General features: G+C 40.5%; 1 protein-coding gene across 3 annotated transcripts in view; it reads left to right on the top strand.

Moving 5' to 3' along the window:
- chchd6 (coiled-coil-helix-coiled-coil-helix domain containing 6) overlaps window positions 1-17,053 on the top strand; it is a 407,145-nt gene that overhangs the window by 299,846 nt on the left and 90,246 nt on the right. The window contains exon 10 of one of the 3 annotated variants that reach the window (XR_010002592.1): window positions 5,235-5,369. The exons of 1 other annotated variant lie outside the window; for it this stretch is intronic. Coding sequence is in view for 1 of the 2 variants with exons in the window: in XM_016990831.2 (XP_016846320.2) it covers window positions 5,235-5,258 (24 nt within the window). In the remaining variant the exon portion in view is untranslated. Of the gene's footprint in view, window positions 1-5,234; window positions 5,800-17,053 lie in introns of those variants that run through there. One more of the 3 variants, XM_016990831.2, reaches the window with a different exon arrangement.

Below are 17,053 nucleotides of genomic sequence, written 5' to 3'. Positions count from 1 at the left end.
CAAAAGTTTGAACAGAATGTAATGTCTTCTGTGCGCACTGTGTATATTAATAGGCTGGTTTTCATTACAATTGTGAGTATAGACATTTTTCTTCTTCTTCTTCTTCTTCTTCTTTTTCTTCTTCTTCTTCTTTTTCTTCTTCAAAAAGCGACTCTACCTGTTGGAATTACAGACACCTTAAAGGGCCAGACATAAAAGTGTCTTCAAAACAGAGTTTAATGAAACAAAAGAAAAAGGACGCAGGGTCGAAGCAAGAGGAATCAAAAGCAGCATTGCTCCAGTGTCTGCAGAAGCAGTGTCTCCAGCCAAACTGGTTTAGGTCCAAACTGCAGATCCGAGTCCAACACCAAACATGAAACAGGCAGCAGCAAGACTACAAGAAACTTTCCCAATACCCAGCACACGAATGCACATCAACATCTTGCCATCTGCAAAGACCCCTCACCCCTGAACCCACTTTTATCTACAAAACATCATCAGAGGATGAACTGACCACCGCCCCATCACCATCTCCCACAGCTGCTCCCAGCTCTTCACGTAAATTCCTTTGACTCTCCCCCCAAGTCCTCCATCTCCTGTCAAGACTTAGATCCTCCAGATGTTTTGGACTTCAATTCCAACAATTCCTAACTGCTGGTAAACTGGCTGGGATTTCTGGGAGCTGAAGTCCAAAATACCTGGAGGAGCAGAGTTTGAGAAACACTGATCTAGATATAAATGCACCATTAAAAGAGACATCAGTGGTCATGTTACTAATCCAGTATGGGTGCCAAAGAAATTATCTATAGTTGTGGAAAGATTCATGATTTTTTTTGGCTGTCCTTCTAAACTAGGCAAATTTTGTGATAGACAAGATGTGGAACCTTCTCTTCAAAATCTGCAAAACAATACCTTTTAAACATATTTTTCTGAGGAAGATGTCAGTGGAGTTTCATAAGTTTGCACAATAATTGTGCTTTTTAGTTGTCCCAATAAAAATATCACTGTTTTGTTTTTAATTTTGTTTTATTTTGCTTCATAGCCAACATTGCTACTTCTGAATATGTTTCCTGAACCTTCTCTTGTAGCTGATGTGATGCAGTCATTGGCAATCCTCAGCTCTCCCCTTCCCTCTAATATTAGATCTGGAAAAGTGACAAGGTCTTGTTTGTTTGCCCACTGTGTAATCGAGGTCCTATGGGGTGCCTTATCATCCTGTTGGCTAAACCATTGTCTTATCAAAGTCATTTCAGCAAATAATGCTTTTATATTCCTTCTAGTCACGTCTGATTTATAGCAACTCTATCATAACATTTCTTCAGATGAGATTTGCCATTATCTTTCTCTAAAACTGAAAGACAGTGACTTGTCCATGATTACACAGTGGCTTTCCATAGCTGAACAAGGATTTGAATCATGATCTCACAGTCCTAGTTCAGCACTCAAACCACTACACCGTGGGGGCTCCTAAGTCATCCACTCTGCTATTCCTGAACTTTTTGGCAGAACTGCGTATCCACAAATAGCTGAGAGAAGACCAAGGAGTTGGGACTATTGTGACAAGTGGTATTGCAATCTTATAGTCATTTATGAGTATAATGGATAGAACCTTTGGGGCATATTTTAGATAATACTGTTCTGAAAGCAGCAGCTTTTCACTGGTGTGGAGGATTTGTGTGAAGTCTCTGCTACTTGACACACAAGTGACAGTGGTTTAAATTGGAACAATGACCAGCTTGACAAAGTGTCCAGTTGTATCTGTTGTGCAGAGAAGAAATAGCAAAGGGCAAATTACGTGCAGCCTGTGAAACTGCTAGAGAAATAGCCTTCCTGCTGCTCATTTATTTATTATAAATACAATATTACTGGGATAGTCTACAGAAGGAGTAGAAAACATACAGATGGAAAATGCAATAACTGAAAACCATAAAGGCAATATAAAACAGTAAGCAGGATGGAAGTTACATTTTAAAAGTTTGGGATTTTAAAAAGTTTGCCTTTATGAAAGGACTATAAAGAAAGTTCTATGATAGTGAAGAGCAGCAGTCCTACATATCTAACACTACATTGTGCCTCATTCAGGCACAATGGGGATATTTTCAAGATCCCGAAAAACATGGATCTAGTCTGTGGTAGGAATCGAGGAAAGCAAGTGACAGTAAAGTGGAAGATCAACCCAGTCTTCCAAGGATTAGAATAATCAAATGGATCTGGCAGTGACAGTTAGTAGTTCCAGTATTAAAAGGGTGTCAAATCTTCTCTGAATTTTAGTATAAATGTTGAAGGAACTATCCAGGGTGGAGTATCTGTTTGTGGGATAGGATTTAGCACACTGGATAGCTCCCTAAAAGTGCAGGGTAAAATCTATAAGAAACCCACAACTTTCCTGACATGGAAGACACCAGCTGCCCATGGATCTGAGTTCTCACACCATGTAGTGAGAGTCTTGCAATGTCTAATGAGCCTTGCACTGAAACATTTCAATTTCCAAGCAGTGTCACTTGCATAACCTTCATGGGCCTAGCACATTTCTTTAGGAAGAGGGGAAAATAGCAATTAGACTTTCCCTGTATAACATGCTATTCATAGGAATAATTTTACCAAGTTTCCATTTGGAGCAGCTTCTACAAATAGGTGGTGCCATCAACTGCAACTTTTGTCTAAAGAAGGCATGGGCAAATTTTGTCCCTCCAGGTGTTTTGGACTACAACTCCCATAATTCCTAACAGCCAGTAGGTTGTTGGGAATTATGGGAGTTGTAGTCCAAAACTTTTGGAGGTCTGAAGTTTGCCCATGCCTGGTCTAGAGAAACCAATTGGGATATGAGCCACAGATTAGAAAGCTGGTGGCTGGTTGTTTTCCTTCATCTTTGGGAAATAATACTTTTTATTTGATAATTCTGAAAAGATTTTTTGTTTTTTCCAAATTTGCTGAGATGTGCCAGTTGATGCTCTTTGGCCCAACGTCTAAAAATAGTGGAGCACAGCTTGCTTACTTGAATTTAAGGACAAAATCTCTTAAGACAAAAATTAAAAACCCAAGATTTTTCAAAGATGAATAATTGTATAGTTTCTTACCAGACAACATTTGGTCTAAACTGAATGTTTTACAGTGAATACTGCATTATCCTTCAGCAGCTAGTCTCTTTGACTTTGGCGTATAAAGAATATATCCTTATAAGAAGAACTACTGTCTCTGGTGACTTTTTCCATAAGATTCAGTATTTCCAAGAGGTGATGTTGTTGTCAAGTCATAGTAATCTGTCCCTGATCCTTTTGGGGCTCACAACTTGCCATAACCTAACAGCAAAAGAACTGCTTACGACTCTGTTGCTGGCAGTATAACTTGGTTTTACATCAGTATTCATAGACACGGTCATATTAGTCTGCACCAGCATACAAAGGAATCTTGTAGCACCTTTGAGACTGAGTGAAGGAGACTAACTGCGTCTAGATCCAGGGAAGTTATGCTCCCCCTCTATTCTGCCTTGGTCAGACCACACCTGGAATACTGTGTCCAATTTTGGGCACCACAGTTGAAGGGAGATGTTGACAAGCTGGAAAGCGTCCAGAGGAGGGCGACTAAAATGATTAAGGGTCTGGAGAACAAGCCCTATGAGGAGAGGCTTAAAGAGCTGGGCATGTTTAGCCTGCAGAAGAGAAGGCTGAGAGGAGACATGATAGCCATGTACAAATACGTGAAGGGAAGTCATAGGGAAGAGGGAGCAAGCTTGTTTTCTGCTGCCCTGCAGACTAGGACACGGAACAATGGCTTCAAACTACAGGAAAGGAGATTCCACTTGAACATCAGGAAGAACTTCCTCACAGTGAGGGCTGTTCGACAGTGGAACTCTCTCCCCGGGGCCGTGGTGGAGGCTCCTTCCTTGGAGGCTTTTAAGCAGAGGCTGGATGGCCATCTGTCGGGGGTGCTTTGAATGCGATTTCCTGCTTCTTAGCAGGAGGTTGGACTAGATGGCCCATGTGGTCTCTTCCAACTCTACTATTCTATGATTCTATGATTCTATGATTCTATGATTCTATGATTCTATGAACTGGCAGGACAAGGTTTCATAGACTCAGTCTACTTCATCAGATGCAGGTGAATTTTTGAGAGCTCAAGATTGAAACCCTCTTTGGACCACAACATTTTGTCTCCCCCTTCCTGTTCCCGCTCCTCTCCCCTCTTTATCATGAGCAGGAGAAAAGAAGTAGGACTGAACCAGGAACTATTGCTGGGTGGTTCTGGGGAGTGATGCTCAGAGAAGTGTACAGCTTTGGTCAGTGAACAAAATCAAGTGGGAATCATTTAGCTGTCGATGCCATGTTGGCATTTTTAATCAGAAGTCTTAGAAGTAATAACAAGCTCTTTGGATGCTAGCGTTTCCTTTGTGCTGCAGGATCTTTTGTCAGAACCAAGCAGGCAAGAGTGAAACCTGAACTTTTTCCCTCTTGAAATAAATAGTTTTTCTTAGCCGCAATGAGGAAGAAAGACAGGAGAACTGAAAATATGAAACTATGACCAGATCATAAGGCATGAAGGAAGTACAAGCTTTTGAATAGTATGTAAAGCTGGAACTGAAAAATGACAGTCAGATCTGGCATGAAGGAACTGGGAAAATTTCACAGACTTCTACAGATATTAAAAAGCTAAATAGAGACCACAAATGAAGTATGAAAACAAAAATAATAGAGGGCTGTTTGAAAAAGCTCAACACAAAAGAAGAAACTGCCAGTTTGGATGACATCAAGAGTGATAAAATATAATGGGGTGGCTACAGGTTTAAGGAGCAGTACTCAGGCTCTTCTGTCCCTACTGGAAAGAGTTCTTCCACATGAGACTGCCTATCTGTTGAGATTTTATTCTGTAGTTGGATTCTCTCACTTTTGATGATATAGGAATGGTTACTGGAGAGGCAGTCTTCCAAGGAGTAGTGTCTCCTAGATCCATTCATCAGGCACCAGTACAGTTAACTTTGTGATGCCACACTAAGTTAGTCCTGTTTCTCTTTTAGTCTGTGTTCTTTTTTTGTTATTTTGCATTTATTAGATCCACTATGAGGGATTTTGTAGTAGAAAAATTGTTGTAACTTTCAATGTTGCAAATTAATTTTCCATGTAGAAAGAAGGTTGTGTTGTCATTCAGGATATGGATGTTGCACTTTTCTTTTCATAGTCTGATGCAAACATGTGTAACAAGGCCAGCCTGCAGCTTAATTAAGGAATGACCCTTCTCTTCTCTTTTTATCTCTGTCTTAGGAACTCTTGGTCCATTTCGATTGAAGCCCAGCTGCCATTAAAGTGCCGAATGCAGGGGACCACAGAAGCTCTTAGAAGCCCAGCATCCTCTTGGATTCATGCTGATGCAATGAGTGCCTTCTACCTGTAGTGGTCCACAAATGCACCATGAATCCATATTTGGATGTCTCTGTGTATCTGTCTTAATTGATGAATTTGGAATGAAGAAAGGGCAGAGCTTTGTGTTTGGGGAATACGCTCAGCAAAATATGTGTTGTCATAATTATTACCCATCTTTCACTGAGAGAATTCCCATAAACAGATCTTTTTCCTAATGGGGCTTGTTAAGTCAGAAGCTCCCATTTCTAAAAAAGAAGTCTGTCAGATCTTTTGTTTCAGTATCACCCAGAGTGTTTTGAAATGTCTAAGAGATGTTGCCTTTATCCTTGTTCTTTAGAACAAGGCATCTGAGATACCCGGGAAAATGCTAGAGCTGCATTGGTTTCAAGTTCATCCTGAACAGATAATTCCTCCCCTTCCCAACCAAAGCTTCTTCCTAAGAACAATAAAGACTGTTTAATGGTCACTGTGTCCTGTCTGATGTTTTCTTATCCCAACATTCTCCAAGGAAGACTCTCCTTTCCTTATTGTTTGTTTTCCTATTGTCAGACTGGATCTTCCAGACGGTGCTGAGAGCAGCATGTATTCTGTCAACAACCTTTCAGGTCCTAATAATGTCACCCACAGCTTCAGACATGTTTTTTCTTGCTCATCCTCCAATGTGAAATATGCCAACTTTTGTCAGCGTTTCCCGTCACCACTTTGCATTAGACAAACAGGACCATATCTGTGCAAGAGAGATTCACATTTGACCTTCGAAATGGCAGTCCCCAAACCTGGCTGCTGAATATTTCAGCCTTCCTGAAAGTTCAGTCTCTGACCTACCAGAAGTTGTTTTGGAACAAAAAGATCTCAAAGGGAAACTGGGAATTTGAATGTATACACACATTTCAATCTTTTATCAGAGATATGAACAGATTATAATGGTTTCATGACACACTGCATTTATTAATACATGGAGTCTCATCACAGTTACACATGTGACAAAAAGATTATCTTTCAATTTTTTTCCTATTTCAAGGGAACCATCCTTTGAATAATATAGTGCTTTTACACCCAAAACCAATAGGACAGATATTTGACAGACCTCAGATGTATGGCCAGCATCCCAGATGAGTGTTTCTGCAATCCTCCAAGCATTCACATTTATGTAACTGTGCTTAAATACCTACAGCTTGAATTTTGTACTCCAAAGGTGTCTCAGGGGAAGTGGACCGAGAATCACAAAAGCTCATGCTACAATAAATCAGTGTGTCCTAAAGGTGTTGCTAGGTAAAGGTAAAGGTTTTTCCCTGACGTTAAGTCCAGTCATGTCTGACTCTGGGGGTTGGTGCTCATCTCCATTTCTAAGCCAAAAAGCCGGTGTTGTCCGTAGACACCTCCAAGGTCATGTGGCTGGCATGACTGCATGGAGTGCCATTACCTTCCTGCCGGAGCGGTACCTATTGATCTACTCACATTGGCATGTTTTCGGACTGTTAGGTTGGCAGAAGCTGGAACTAACAGTGGGCACTCAGTCCGCTCCCTAGTTTTGAACCTGCGACCTTTTGGTCTGCAAGTTCAGCAGCTCAGTGCTTTAACACACTTCGCCACCGGGGCTCCCAAAGGTGTTGCTAGGTTCCCTCATTCCCAACCTTTCTTTTTTATTGCCAAAACAGTTCTGGACACTTCATTTCTTTCATGTAAGGAGCTAGATAGTCAGCTTTGTCTTAATTGCAAGAGTACAAAAGTCCTGGCTGGTAGAGTTAGTTGTGATGACTCAAATTATCAAAAATCTTCCCCCTACTTTATGTTGCCCTAGCTAGAATGCATTCTTTGCTATGCTGCTTTTCCTTTTCTAGTTTGTCTGTGCCTTGGAGGAGTAAAACCTTGTTTCCACAGGAAACAAAATACTCCTTTAATCCAACAGGAAGAACCAGGAGCATTTATTAGTCTAGTAGTCTCATTTCGCTTAATTCTATGGTATTTTCCCACAGTAAACAATGACCAAAGTTGTTTACTATAAGGATCAATTTACCAAAGTAGATGGGGGGCTTGTAGTTGACTCTATTTTTTCCTTTGGAGGTAACAAATCCCTTTAGTGTCTAACTGGTGGGCTCCTGCTAACTGAAAGGTGACTGAAATGAAATCCTGAAATCTTAAATGCACGTATTAGGAAGAAAGCCGTAATGAACACTGTAGGTTTCATTTCCAAGTAAATGTGTTGTTTTAAAAAGTAAATTGGAAGCAGGTGACATCCCTAAATGTCTGAGCTAAATCCCCAAAAGTCACTAAAAGGGGTGGTATTACTATTTGTAAATACATACTGTAAATAAATCTGCAAAACATTTAAAAAGTAAAGGGCATTCTGAAGCTTTAGAGCAGGGGTCCTCAAACTTTTAAAGCAGAGGGCCGGTCCACAATCCTTCGGACTGTTGAGGGGCCGAATTATCATTTGGGGGAAAAAAACTGAACAAATTCCTATGCTTACTGCACATATCTTATTTGTAGTGCAAAACAACAACAATAACAATGAAAGAACAATACAATATTTAAAAATGAAAATAATTTTAACCAACATAAACCTGTCAGGATTTCAATAGGAAGTGTGGGCCTGCTTCTAGCCAATGAGATAGTCAGGTTAATTAGGATTGTTGTTGTTGTTGTTGTTGTTGTTGTGTGTTTTCAAGTCATTTCAGACTTTGGGCGAGCCTAAGTCCAAAATTATTTATTTATTCATTTACTACATTTATTTGCTACATTTATATCCCACCCTTCTCACCCCGAAGGGAACTCAGAGCAGCTGTATGTACATACAATATATTATATTATTAACATAGCACAATATTAGCATTATACTATATTGAACTATACCACTATACTGTAATATTATATGTAATATATAACATATAATTAATATTATTATATGATATTATTGTTAGTTTTGTATTGTATAAAATGATAATATTATTATCAATATTATAGGTATATACAATATATTATATTATTAAAACTGATATAAAAATATTATATTATAAATGAGGGCGGGGGCCAGGTAAATTACCTTGGAGGGCCGCATCCGGCCCCCGGGCCTTAGTTTGGGGACCCCTGCTTTAGAGTGACACCACGGAAAAGACTGGCTTAACTAAGCTGGCCTCTGAATACAACTGGAATTTGAAGCAGAGTCACATTGGCTGATCTTAAACATCAGAGACGTTCCTATGGAAGGAAGTACCTCAGAGTGGGACTGCTGGCTTGAGGAGAAAGTGATTGAAGGAGGAGGGAGAGAGAAGCTAGGCTGGGAAAAGTCAAGAGAGAGGTTGCATTTCTTTGGAAAGTCTATCCCTTCCCCCAAAGCCTGGAGGGATGTTGGACCACAAAGGCCCTATGCAAATATTTATTATTTGCTCCAAAATAACTCTCCATGCGTAGTCTACTTTTGACCCAAATTTGCATTTTAGCATTTTTAAATTGTAAGGATTTAGATGCCAGAGTCGTTTTACCTGCCTGCCTTAGGCAATTTTCCCCTTAGGCAAGTGTAATACATTTTCCATGTTCTTTATATAATGAGCTTTATTTACCAAATTGGCAATTCCTCTGTTGAGAAATAACTGATTACACTATTCAAGGAGCTGCTGTCATCTTAAGATATGCAGGTGTCTGTGGAACATAAACAGATGTGATCATTCAGAAAATGAACTCTGTTCAATAGAAGTGGCGCAGGAGGTGATACCGACATAAAAACTCAAAGGCAGCCTCCCAAACCCAGTTCAGACAAACACAACTAAGGTTTGTCACAATTACTCATAATACCTTGGTCATAAAGGAAGCCCGGGTTTTGAGGCACTCCGTAACAAAGCTTTCCTTGACTGAAAAATTAACACACATTGTGAGGTCTATGCACACCAAAAAGGCAATTCATCAGCATTGTTTGTAAGGGGCATAAATGAAATACAGTTGGCCCTCTATATCCATGAATTCTGCATCCAAGATTTTTAAAAAATATCCCCAAACAAACCTTGATTTTGCCATTTTAAATCAGATACAACCCCAGTAGATATTGAGGACCTGTTGTACTAGTGACTTCATACTAGTGGCTTCTGCATAGTTATGAAGGAATTTTCATGGCTGAACATGACATGAAACTAGATTTTCCATAACCCAAGTCCAGGTTTCCCAACCCACTAATTACCACGTCTATAGAACCTAGGCATAAATTGGAAAGGAAGAAGGGGTGGGAGGGGGGGAAAGAGGGAACGTAGCAGCACTTTTAAGATTAACTGAAGCTGTTAATTTTAATATGGCCTCTGTGGATATAAATCCACTTTTTCAGATGCAGTACAGAGTTAATAAATTAATCTTTTTTCTCTAGATATGTTGCTATCAAGCTGAAAAGTGTTACTGGCCTTTAATGGAATATACCATTTTGCACTGTTTTCATAAATTAATGGAGGATATAATATGAGACCACTTATTTTTTTCAGCAGTACCTAGTGTTTTCTGAATATATGCAGTCATGCCTCCATATACACTGGGGTTAGGAGCTCAGGACCCCCATGAAAGTGGGGAAACAGCAAATTAAAAAATGTGATTATTTTACTTGAAGTAACAGTTCTCTACAACTCTTTAGGGCCCTCAGCCTGACTGTGGTCAAACTCAGGTGGGAATTAACCATAGAATTGAGTTAGAGAAACCTACAAATACCCAGATAAGTATTCTACTTAGGAATCTCTAGAACAGTGGTTCTCAACCTGTGAGTCCCCAGGTGTTTTTGCCTTATTTATTTCGTGTCAAAAGCATTGCACAGCAAATACATTTTAAACTGATGAAAAAAAAGGATATCACAAGCAACTAAATAGTTTAAGACCAAAAACGAGCAACAGCAACCGCATTGTCCATAGCTTTAAACAACTCCTCCTCCGTGCATGAGGCAGGACATTGTGGGCAAACATACATATGCGGAGTTGTTTGTTCTGCGCCACAGTCACACAATGTGGAGGATTCCTCCAGGTAGTGCCACCTTGCCAAGTTGTCTTTAGATCTGCCCACTCCACTTCTGAGTCTGTTCAGGGACTTCCAAGTTGCCCATTCTTGGTTTGCCCCTGGAGGAAGACCCTCATGAGGGGCCATCCAGTTAGAATTGCCAGGTTTCGCTGCCCAGAGGGACACCCTTACTGCTGCTGGAGGAACATCAAGAGGAGTGGTGGTTCTCATGAAGCCCTTCCTTGATTTGAGTCTGGTGGGAGGAGGCTGGTAGTCATGCAATGGGTGGCTTTCACAGTGTTCGACCTTATTTCTCTCACCGTTAGCAGCAACTTCCCGTCGCACGTCAGGAGGGGCAATGCCAGCTAACTTGTAGAGTTTATCAACAGGTGTAGGTTTAAGGCATCCTTTGATTATTCTGCATGTTTCGTTTAGTGCTATGTCCACTTGCTTCGCATGGGCAGACTTTTGCCAGACAGGACAGGCATACTCTGCAGTTGAGAAAGACAAGGCCAGGGCTGATGTTCTTACTACTTGTGGGTCTGCACCCCATGCGCTGCCAGTCAGTTCCCGCAGGATGTTGTTGCGTGCAGCTACTTTGTGCTTGGTGTTCATGCAGTGTTTCCTATATGTTAATGTTCGATCTAAGGTGACACCAAGATATTTAGGATGGAAACAGTGTTCGAGCTCTTGGCCTTCCCAGGTAACTTTCAGTTTCCTGTTGGCTTCACGGTTACGTAGGTGGAAAGCACACACTTGTGTCTTGGCAGGGTTAGGCTTCAGGTGGTTCTCTTTGTAGTAGCTGGAGAGATCTTTCAAGGCATTAGTGAGTTGCTTTTCAAATGTTTCAAAAACTTTCGCTTGTGTTGTGAGGCCAAGGTCATCAGCATATATAAAACTCTTTTGTTTTTGCCTACAACTGCCAGAAATCCCAGCCAGTTTACCAGCTGTTAGGATTTCTGGGAGTTGAAGGCCAAAACATCTGGGGACCCACAGGTTGAGAACCACTGCTCTAGACCCTCCAGCACAACACTATGGTCAATCTCTGGAGGAAATTGGCCATCAAGTTATGCTGGAGGACCTAAAAATTCCTAGACATAACATATTCATAAAATCTGTGAATAATAAAATCTGCAACAGTGAAACCCGCAAATGCGGAGAGTGACTGAGGAGGTATACTGCAGCTTTCACCGTTGTCTCCTCCACATAATGCTTGATAATCTGAAGTGGAGCCCAAATAGTAGTCTGTGTGGCAGAATCTAGCAGCAACACAGTCTCATTTGAAATCTAAGGATAGATGTGTGGTGCAGCTATCTGACACAAGATCAAGCTTCAGATGCACACACAAAGATGACCATGAGAACAGAATTGCAGATTAACGTGGACAACACTGCAGATGACTGACCTTGATTCTGTAACAGAGAAAGCACTTGGTCAGCTTTGGTTCCTCTCTTAGATAGAAGGATATAGTAGTGAATTGGGCTGTTCATTCAACAACTCTTTTAACTGTTACTAAATTTCACAGCACTGACATTTTAGATGAGTCTCTTGGGAGGTTTTGTTAGATTTCCATAGAGAAGAGCTCATGCAGCAGATTTGGATGCATGGATGCACTCAGCTCATGTATATTATAAGGTACTTGATTATACATGTATGGAGAAAGAGATAGGCATTTACATATACTTTTCAGAAGGTCTGAAACTGCTGATGGATTAATTGGTGTGATTAACTGATCAGGGAACCGCTTGCAAATTCAAAACTGAACTCTGATGAATCAGAACTGATTATTTGGCTTCACCAACAAACACTGCTGGGGTGTAATTGGCTTTTCTTCTACAAGGTGCTTCCCCTTCTAGCCCTCGCTATCCTATTATCTATGTTGAGGGAAATGAAACAAAGTTAACTGGTTATTCTTTGCATGTAGAATATCCCGTATCCAATGCCCAGTTTTTAAAAAGGTTCAGTTGGTACTGGGACACACCCAAATAAGCCTGGAAAGTCAGTCAGAGCATATCTGGTTTAAAATATTTCTATATTCTGAATGTCCACCTGCTAATATCTGTACATCAGATGGCAAATTGATTTGACTCTCCTTGGAAAGCTCCCTTGGAGTGATCCCTTGGAGTGAGCCACTTCTATTAATAAATTCAAAAGCCTACTTGGTACGTCCAGGGGGAGGCTTCTTCTGGAATTGTTATATTGGAAAATTCAGTTCAGATATATGATTCCACTCCTTCAATCTGTGATGGCACTGTCCAGCATCAAACAAACAATGGTATGTAAGCTGATCATGTCCTTATGGACCACATTGCTAAAAGCAGATTGCTTAACTTGAGTGGAAGGGGTAACCTTTGGCCTGCTAGAGATTTTAAACTGCAAGTCCCACAGTTCCTAATCATTTCCCAAATGGTTCAATGTAGGCATACAGGTAGAATCACATAGGGAAGAGTCTGTGCCCCTGTTCAGAAGATTTCACCTCACTTTCTGAACCTATGAGAATTGGATTTTGAAAAATGTGGAAACAAGAATTGGTGATAAAGTCTCAATGGAGACACCTCTTCCTCATGATAACTATTTCAGGAGTGAATTTCCCTTCTTGCGGGTAGATTGCTCTAACTCCCTGTTGTCTCGCTCCCATTCTTAAATATGAGTCATTTGTGGCTCAGATGTTTGTAAGACAGGCCTGTATTTAAAAGAGATTTTTTTAAAAAAAACAAGCTACACGTTCTCTTAAAATATGACACTCCAGAATTCACTTTGAAATACCACTCTGTGTTAGGACAGTTCATGATGCTGTGTACACAGATGATGACAACACAGATTATTATTTCAAGCTGCAGTGTACCACATGATGAACATATTTACTTGGTGAGTTGTTCATTTGAAATATATTGCCAAATAGTGGAAGAAATTATCTTGCATCTGTGTACCTGATCCAAATGATAATATGCACACCCAGCTATGTTGCAACTTCATTTATTAACACACTTTAATCCCACTATTCTGGTTAAGAAAAGATGCAGCCCAAAGCAACACCATCATTTACTAAAACAGCAGTAAACCATTTAATAACTGCAATGGGAATTTCTCTTAAATCTTAACAAAGTAAATTTTGAAGTTCATTTTATGATTATTTGAGTTGTACATGAAGTGTTCTATTCTGATAATCTGTGCAAAAATTCAGATTTGTCTGACAGAGTGAGAATGCTCCCTCATTGGTTGAGCTGACTGTGACATAAGTGGTGCTAAACACACACACACAAATACACATATGTGCACACATACTGGTTTCTCCCATAGGACAGCTGGATTTGAGGCTTGTTTTGTGTGGATTCATTAAAATGTCTGGAAAGGGTATGTTAAAGGGCATTCAATAAATGTAGCATTTGTAGACTGCTGCATTGCAGCATATGAACATCCCATAAGACTGGATCTGAAGGAAAATAAGATGACAGATTGTCCTGTAATCTCCTGGTGAAGATTCCCTTCCAAATGGCAAGCAAGAGTATTGAAAAGTACTTTTGGACTACTCTCCAAATCATCTCTGCCACCACCTGGCTCACTACTGGCTATGCTGGCTGAAAGTTGGTGTCCCCAAAAGTCACTTTTCTAAGGTCTGTGAAAAGCTAAGTCCAATGGATTGATCCTCCTCTAAGGGGAGGGGGTTCAAATCTCCCAAACCAACCCTGTGGAAATGACCTCTGCAGTGTTGGTGCCACTACTAAAATGCTGCCATGCCAAATGGCCAGGCCACCCTTTATATTTCAGGCAGGGTGGGTGAACAGAGAAGCACTTCCATGGAGAATCTTAATGGCTGAGCCCACGCCAAATGGTCATCTGCACTGACCCTGTGTAATTACTGATTTTGTGATCTTGCATAAAAACAATTGCTCTGTTGTATGCCTTTGACTCATTTCTGATTTATAGTGACCCTGAGGTGAACCTATCACAGGGTTTTCTTGGCAAGATTTTTTCAGGGGATTTTGCTTTTGCCTGTCTCTGAGGCTGAGAGTGTGAATTTCCCAAAGGTGATTTGAAGGGTTTCCATGGCCAAGTGAGATTCAAACTCTGGTCTCCAAACCACTACATCACCCTAGCTCATGGCAACATGCTAGTTTTCAACATTTTATATTTATGGTACAGTATAAAATGATTTACTAAGTACCTAGGCCTTCATGTTTTTTACTAACCCTGCCGTGTTTTTGATGGAGCAGGAATGAGAGGAGGACAACTGTTGAAGTGAAGGTAGTCTTTTGTAATTATTTTAGGAGAGCTTTTTGGTATAGTGTGAGTTGGGAAACAGAACTACTGGACTGAATCATGTAGCCTTGTTCTATGGGCTCTTTTTCCAGCCAGGGCTTTCCATGTATCCATTTATGGTGTCTCCAGTATTGCTTCATAACTGAAGGGGTTAAAGGTACTTGCTGGCAACACAATGAGGATTTAAAATAGGCTGAGCTTTAGTTGAGCACGTGTCACAGTGCCCGGCAGGCACTCTGCACTTCTCATGAACAGATTTTAGGTTGGTATGATGGCTTGACACAATGACTGGCACAAAGTACAGACTCAACACATTGCGATTCAATCTCTCAACCCCTGCACTGGCAGAAATGTGCCTGTTAAATTATACTCACCCCTCTAAATGTGACTGCCTTTAATATGTATGAGAAGGATGGCAGCCCAACTATTGGAATTTTGACTGAATTACAACCTGAATGAAAGCTAGTTCCCCTGATTTCAATGGAATTTACTTTCCAGGTTTAAAATGTTTTGCTGCACCATTCAGATATCAGTTCCTGCCTTCGTGTGCCCCCTCCTCTCATGCTCCTGCCTGAAGCAGGTTGCTTCCCTCTTCTGCAAGCCAAGGCTAGACAGGCCTTTAGCCGATGTATAGGCAGACCCTGAGTTACAAACATCTGACTTACATCTGACTGCTTGATTACAAACAGAGATGAGACAACAGGAAGTGAGAGGAAATCTAGCCCTAGAAAGGAAAATTCACTCCTGTAAGAGTTATTATGGGGGAAAGGGGTCTCCAATGAAGCTTTATTGCCAATCCTTGTTTCTACAACATCCCAAATTTTTCATAATCCAATTGTCACAGGAACAGAAAGCAAGGTGAAGTCTTCTGAATAGTGGAACAATTTGTTGTCGAAGGATTTCATGGCCGGAATCACAGGCTGTATGGCCATGTTCCAGAAATATTCTCTCCTGACGTTTTGCCCACATCTATGGCAGGCATCTTCAGAGGTTGTGAGGTATAATTGTTTCAGGGTGTTAACCAAAACCAAAAAAGAAATTGGCTTAAGTTACGCTTAAAAATATACGTATTTTGACTTCTTTGCAAATTCAACTTAAGACGAAACCTACATAACCTGCCTTGTTTTAACCTAAGGACTGTTTATATTTGATTGGCTTCACAGGTTCCATGTTGTAGAATATTATTGTGCCTATTTCACCTTAGAAAAATGACTGTCCTTATGTACAACTTCCTCCCACCATTTCATTTTTGCACTATTATTTCTAGGAGTATGCCATTTTTTAGTCATCGTAAGTCATATTACATTTGTTAAATTCGGACATGTGATGTGGCCCACGCAAAAAACTTAAAAATCAAAATTTACTCAATACTTTTTTGTTTGAATTTTGTAAATTTTGGAAGCCTCCCAAAGTCAGTTTCATTTTCAGCTCAAGGAAACAAAACAAAGCCAAAAAGGCTGCCTTTCCTCTTTAAATTAATGGCCTCTCATCGTTAGGGGAAGGAAGCAGCAAGGAGAAAGCAGAGTTCCCTGGGAAGGAGATGGAGAAAGCACAGAATTCTGGGAAATGTAGTTTGGGAAAGTGAGGAGTCCTATGCCGGAGAATTCAAAAGGCCCTCTCCCCAGCCAGCCACTTGTCTCATCCTCCCCAACTTCTCTGAAACCAACTGTGACCGGAGAAGACAGGCAAAATACAAGAAATCTGTACCCCTTCAGTTGATATTCCGCATCTTCCATTCAGCTGGATTCTCCTCCCTACCACTGCTATTGCGGCTCAAGCAGCTGCTGATTTCTTGTCTTTTGCCACTATAGCAAGACCATTGCTATAGCCCTATCACACTACACTTTATGGCACTATTATTCCACTTTAATTGCTATGATAACATCCTATGGACTCCTGACATTTGCAGTTTGGGAGGAGGACTTTCCATTCTCAGCTATAGGCCTCACTAAATTACACTCCGCAGAATCATACAGGATGCAGCCATAGCAGTTAAAGTAGAATAATAGCACTATAACTAAGTAATGTGATTTAAATTCTGTCTTATTTGTTTGTGTTAGTCTTGTTGCTAGTCTAATGAAAAACTGAAGTCAGAGTATGAAACTGAAAGCAGGTCCAGCTTTTAGAGTCTGTGATGCTCCTGCAGTAACCCTCCAAGTATCTTGCACCATGGAACATACCTCTACTATCCTTTAACATAACTTAGCCAAGGCTGCACCCAGCACACATTAAAAATGTTTAATGTAGTAATTTTCACTCCATTACATGGGCCCTGCTTAGTGCAGTTTAAGAAGCCAGCAGATTGTATTGAATTTCAGTGCTCTAATTCACTTAATTGCAGGCAACTCTCACCACTCCTGTGGGTAGAGTTCCTTATTAGCATAGCAATTGACTTCTTCTAAAGTCTGCACAAACCTTCCTCTGCAAAATTATTGCCTTTATGATGCCATAACAATGAAGCATTTGTTTACAGAGCAATTAACTTCTGCAGCAGAAAA

The sequence above is a fragment of the Anolis carolinensis genome, chromosome 2, assembly GCF_035594765.1.
Source record: "Anolis carolinensis isolate JA03-04 chromosome 2, rAnoCar3.1.pri, whole genome shotgun sequence".
Classification (NCBI taxonomy): domain Eukaryota; kingdom Metazoa; phylum Chordata; class Lepidosauria; order Squamata; family Dactyloidae; genus Anolis; species Anolis carolinensis.
The sequence above is the reverse complement of the archived record's forward strand: the minus strand, read 5'-3'. Positions and strand labels throughout refer to the sequence as shown.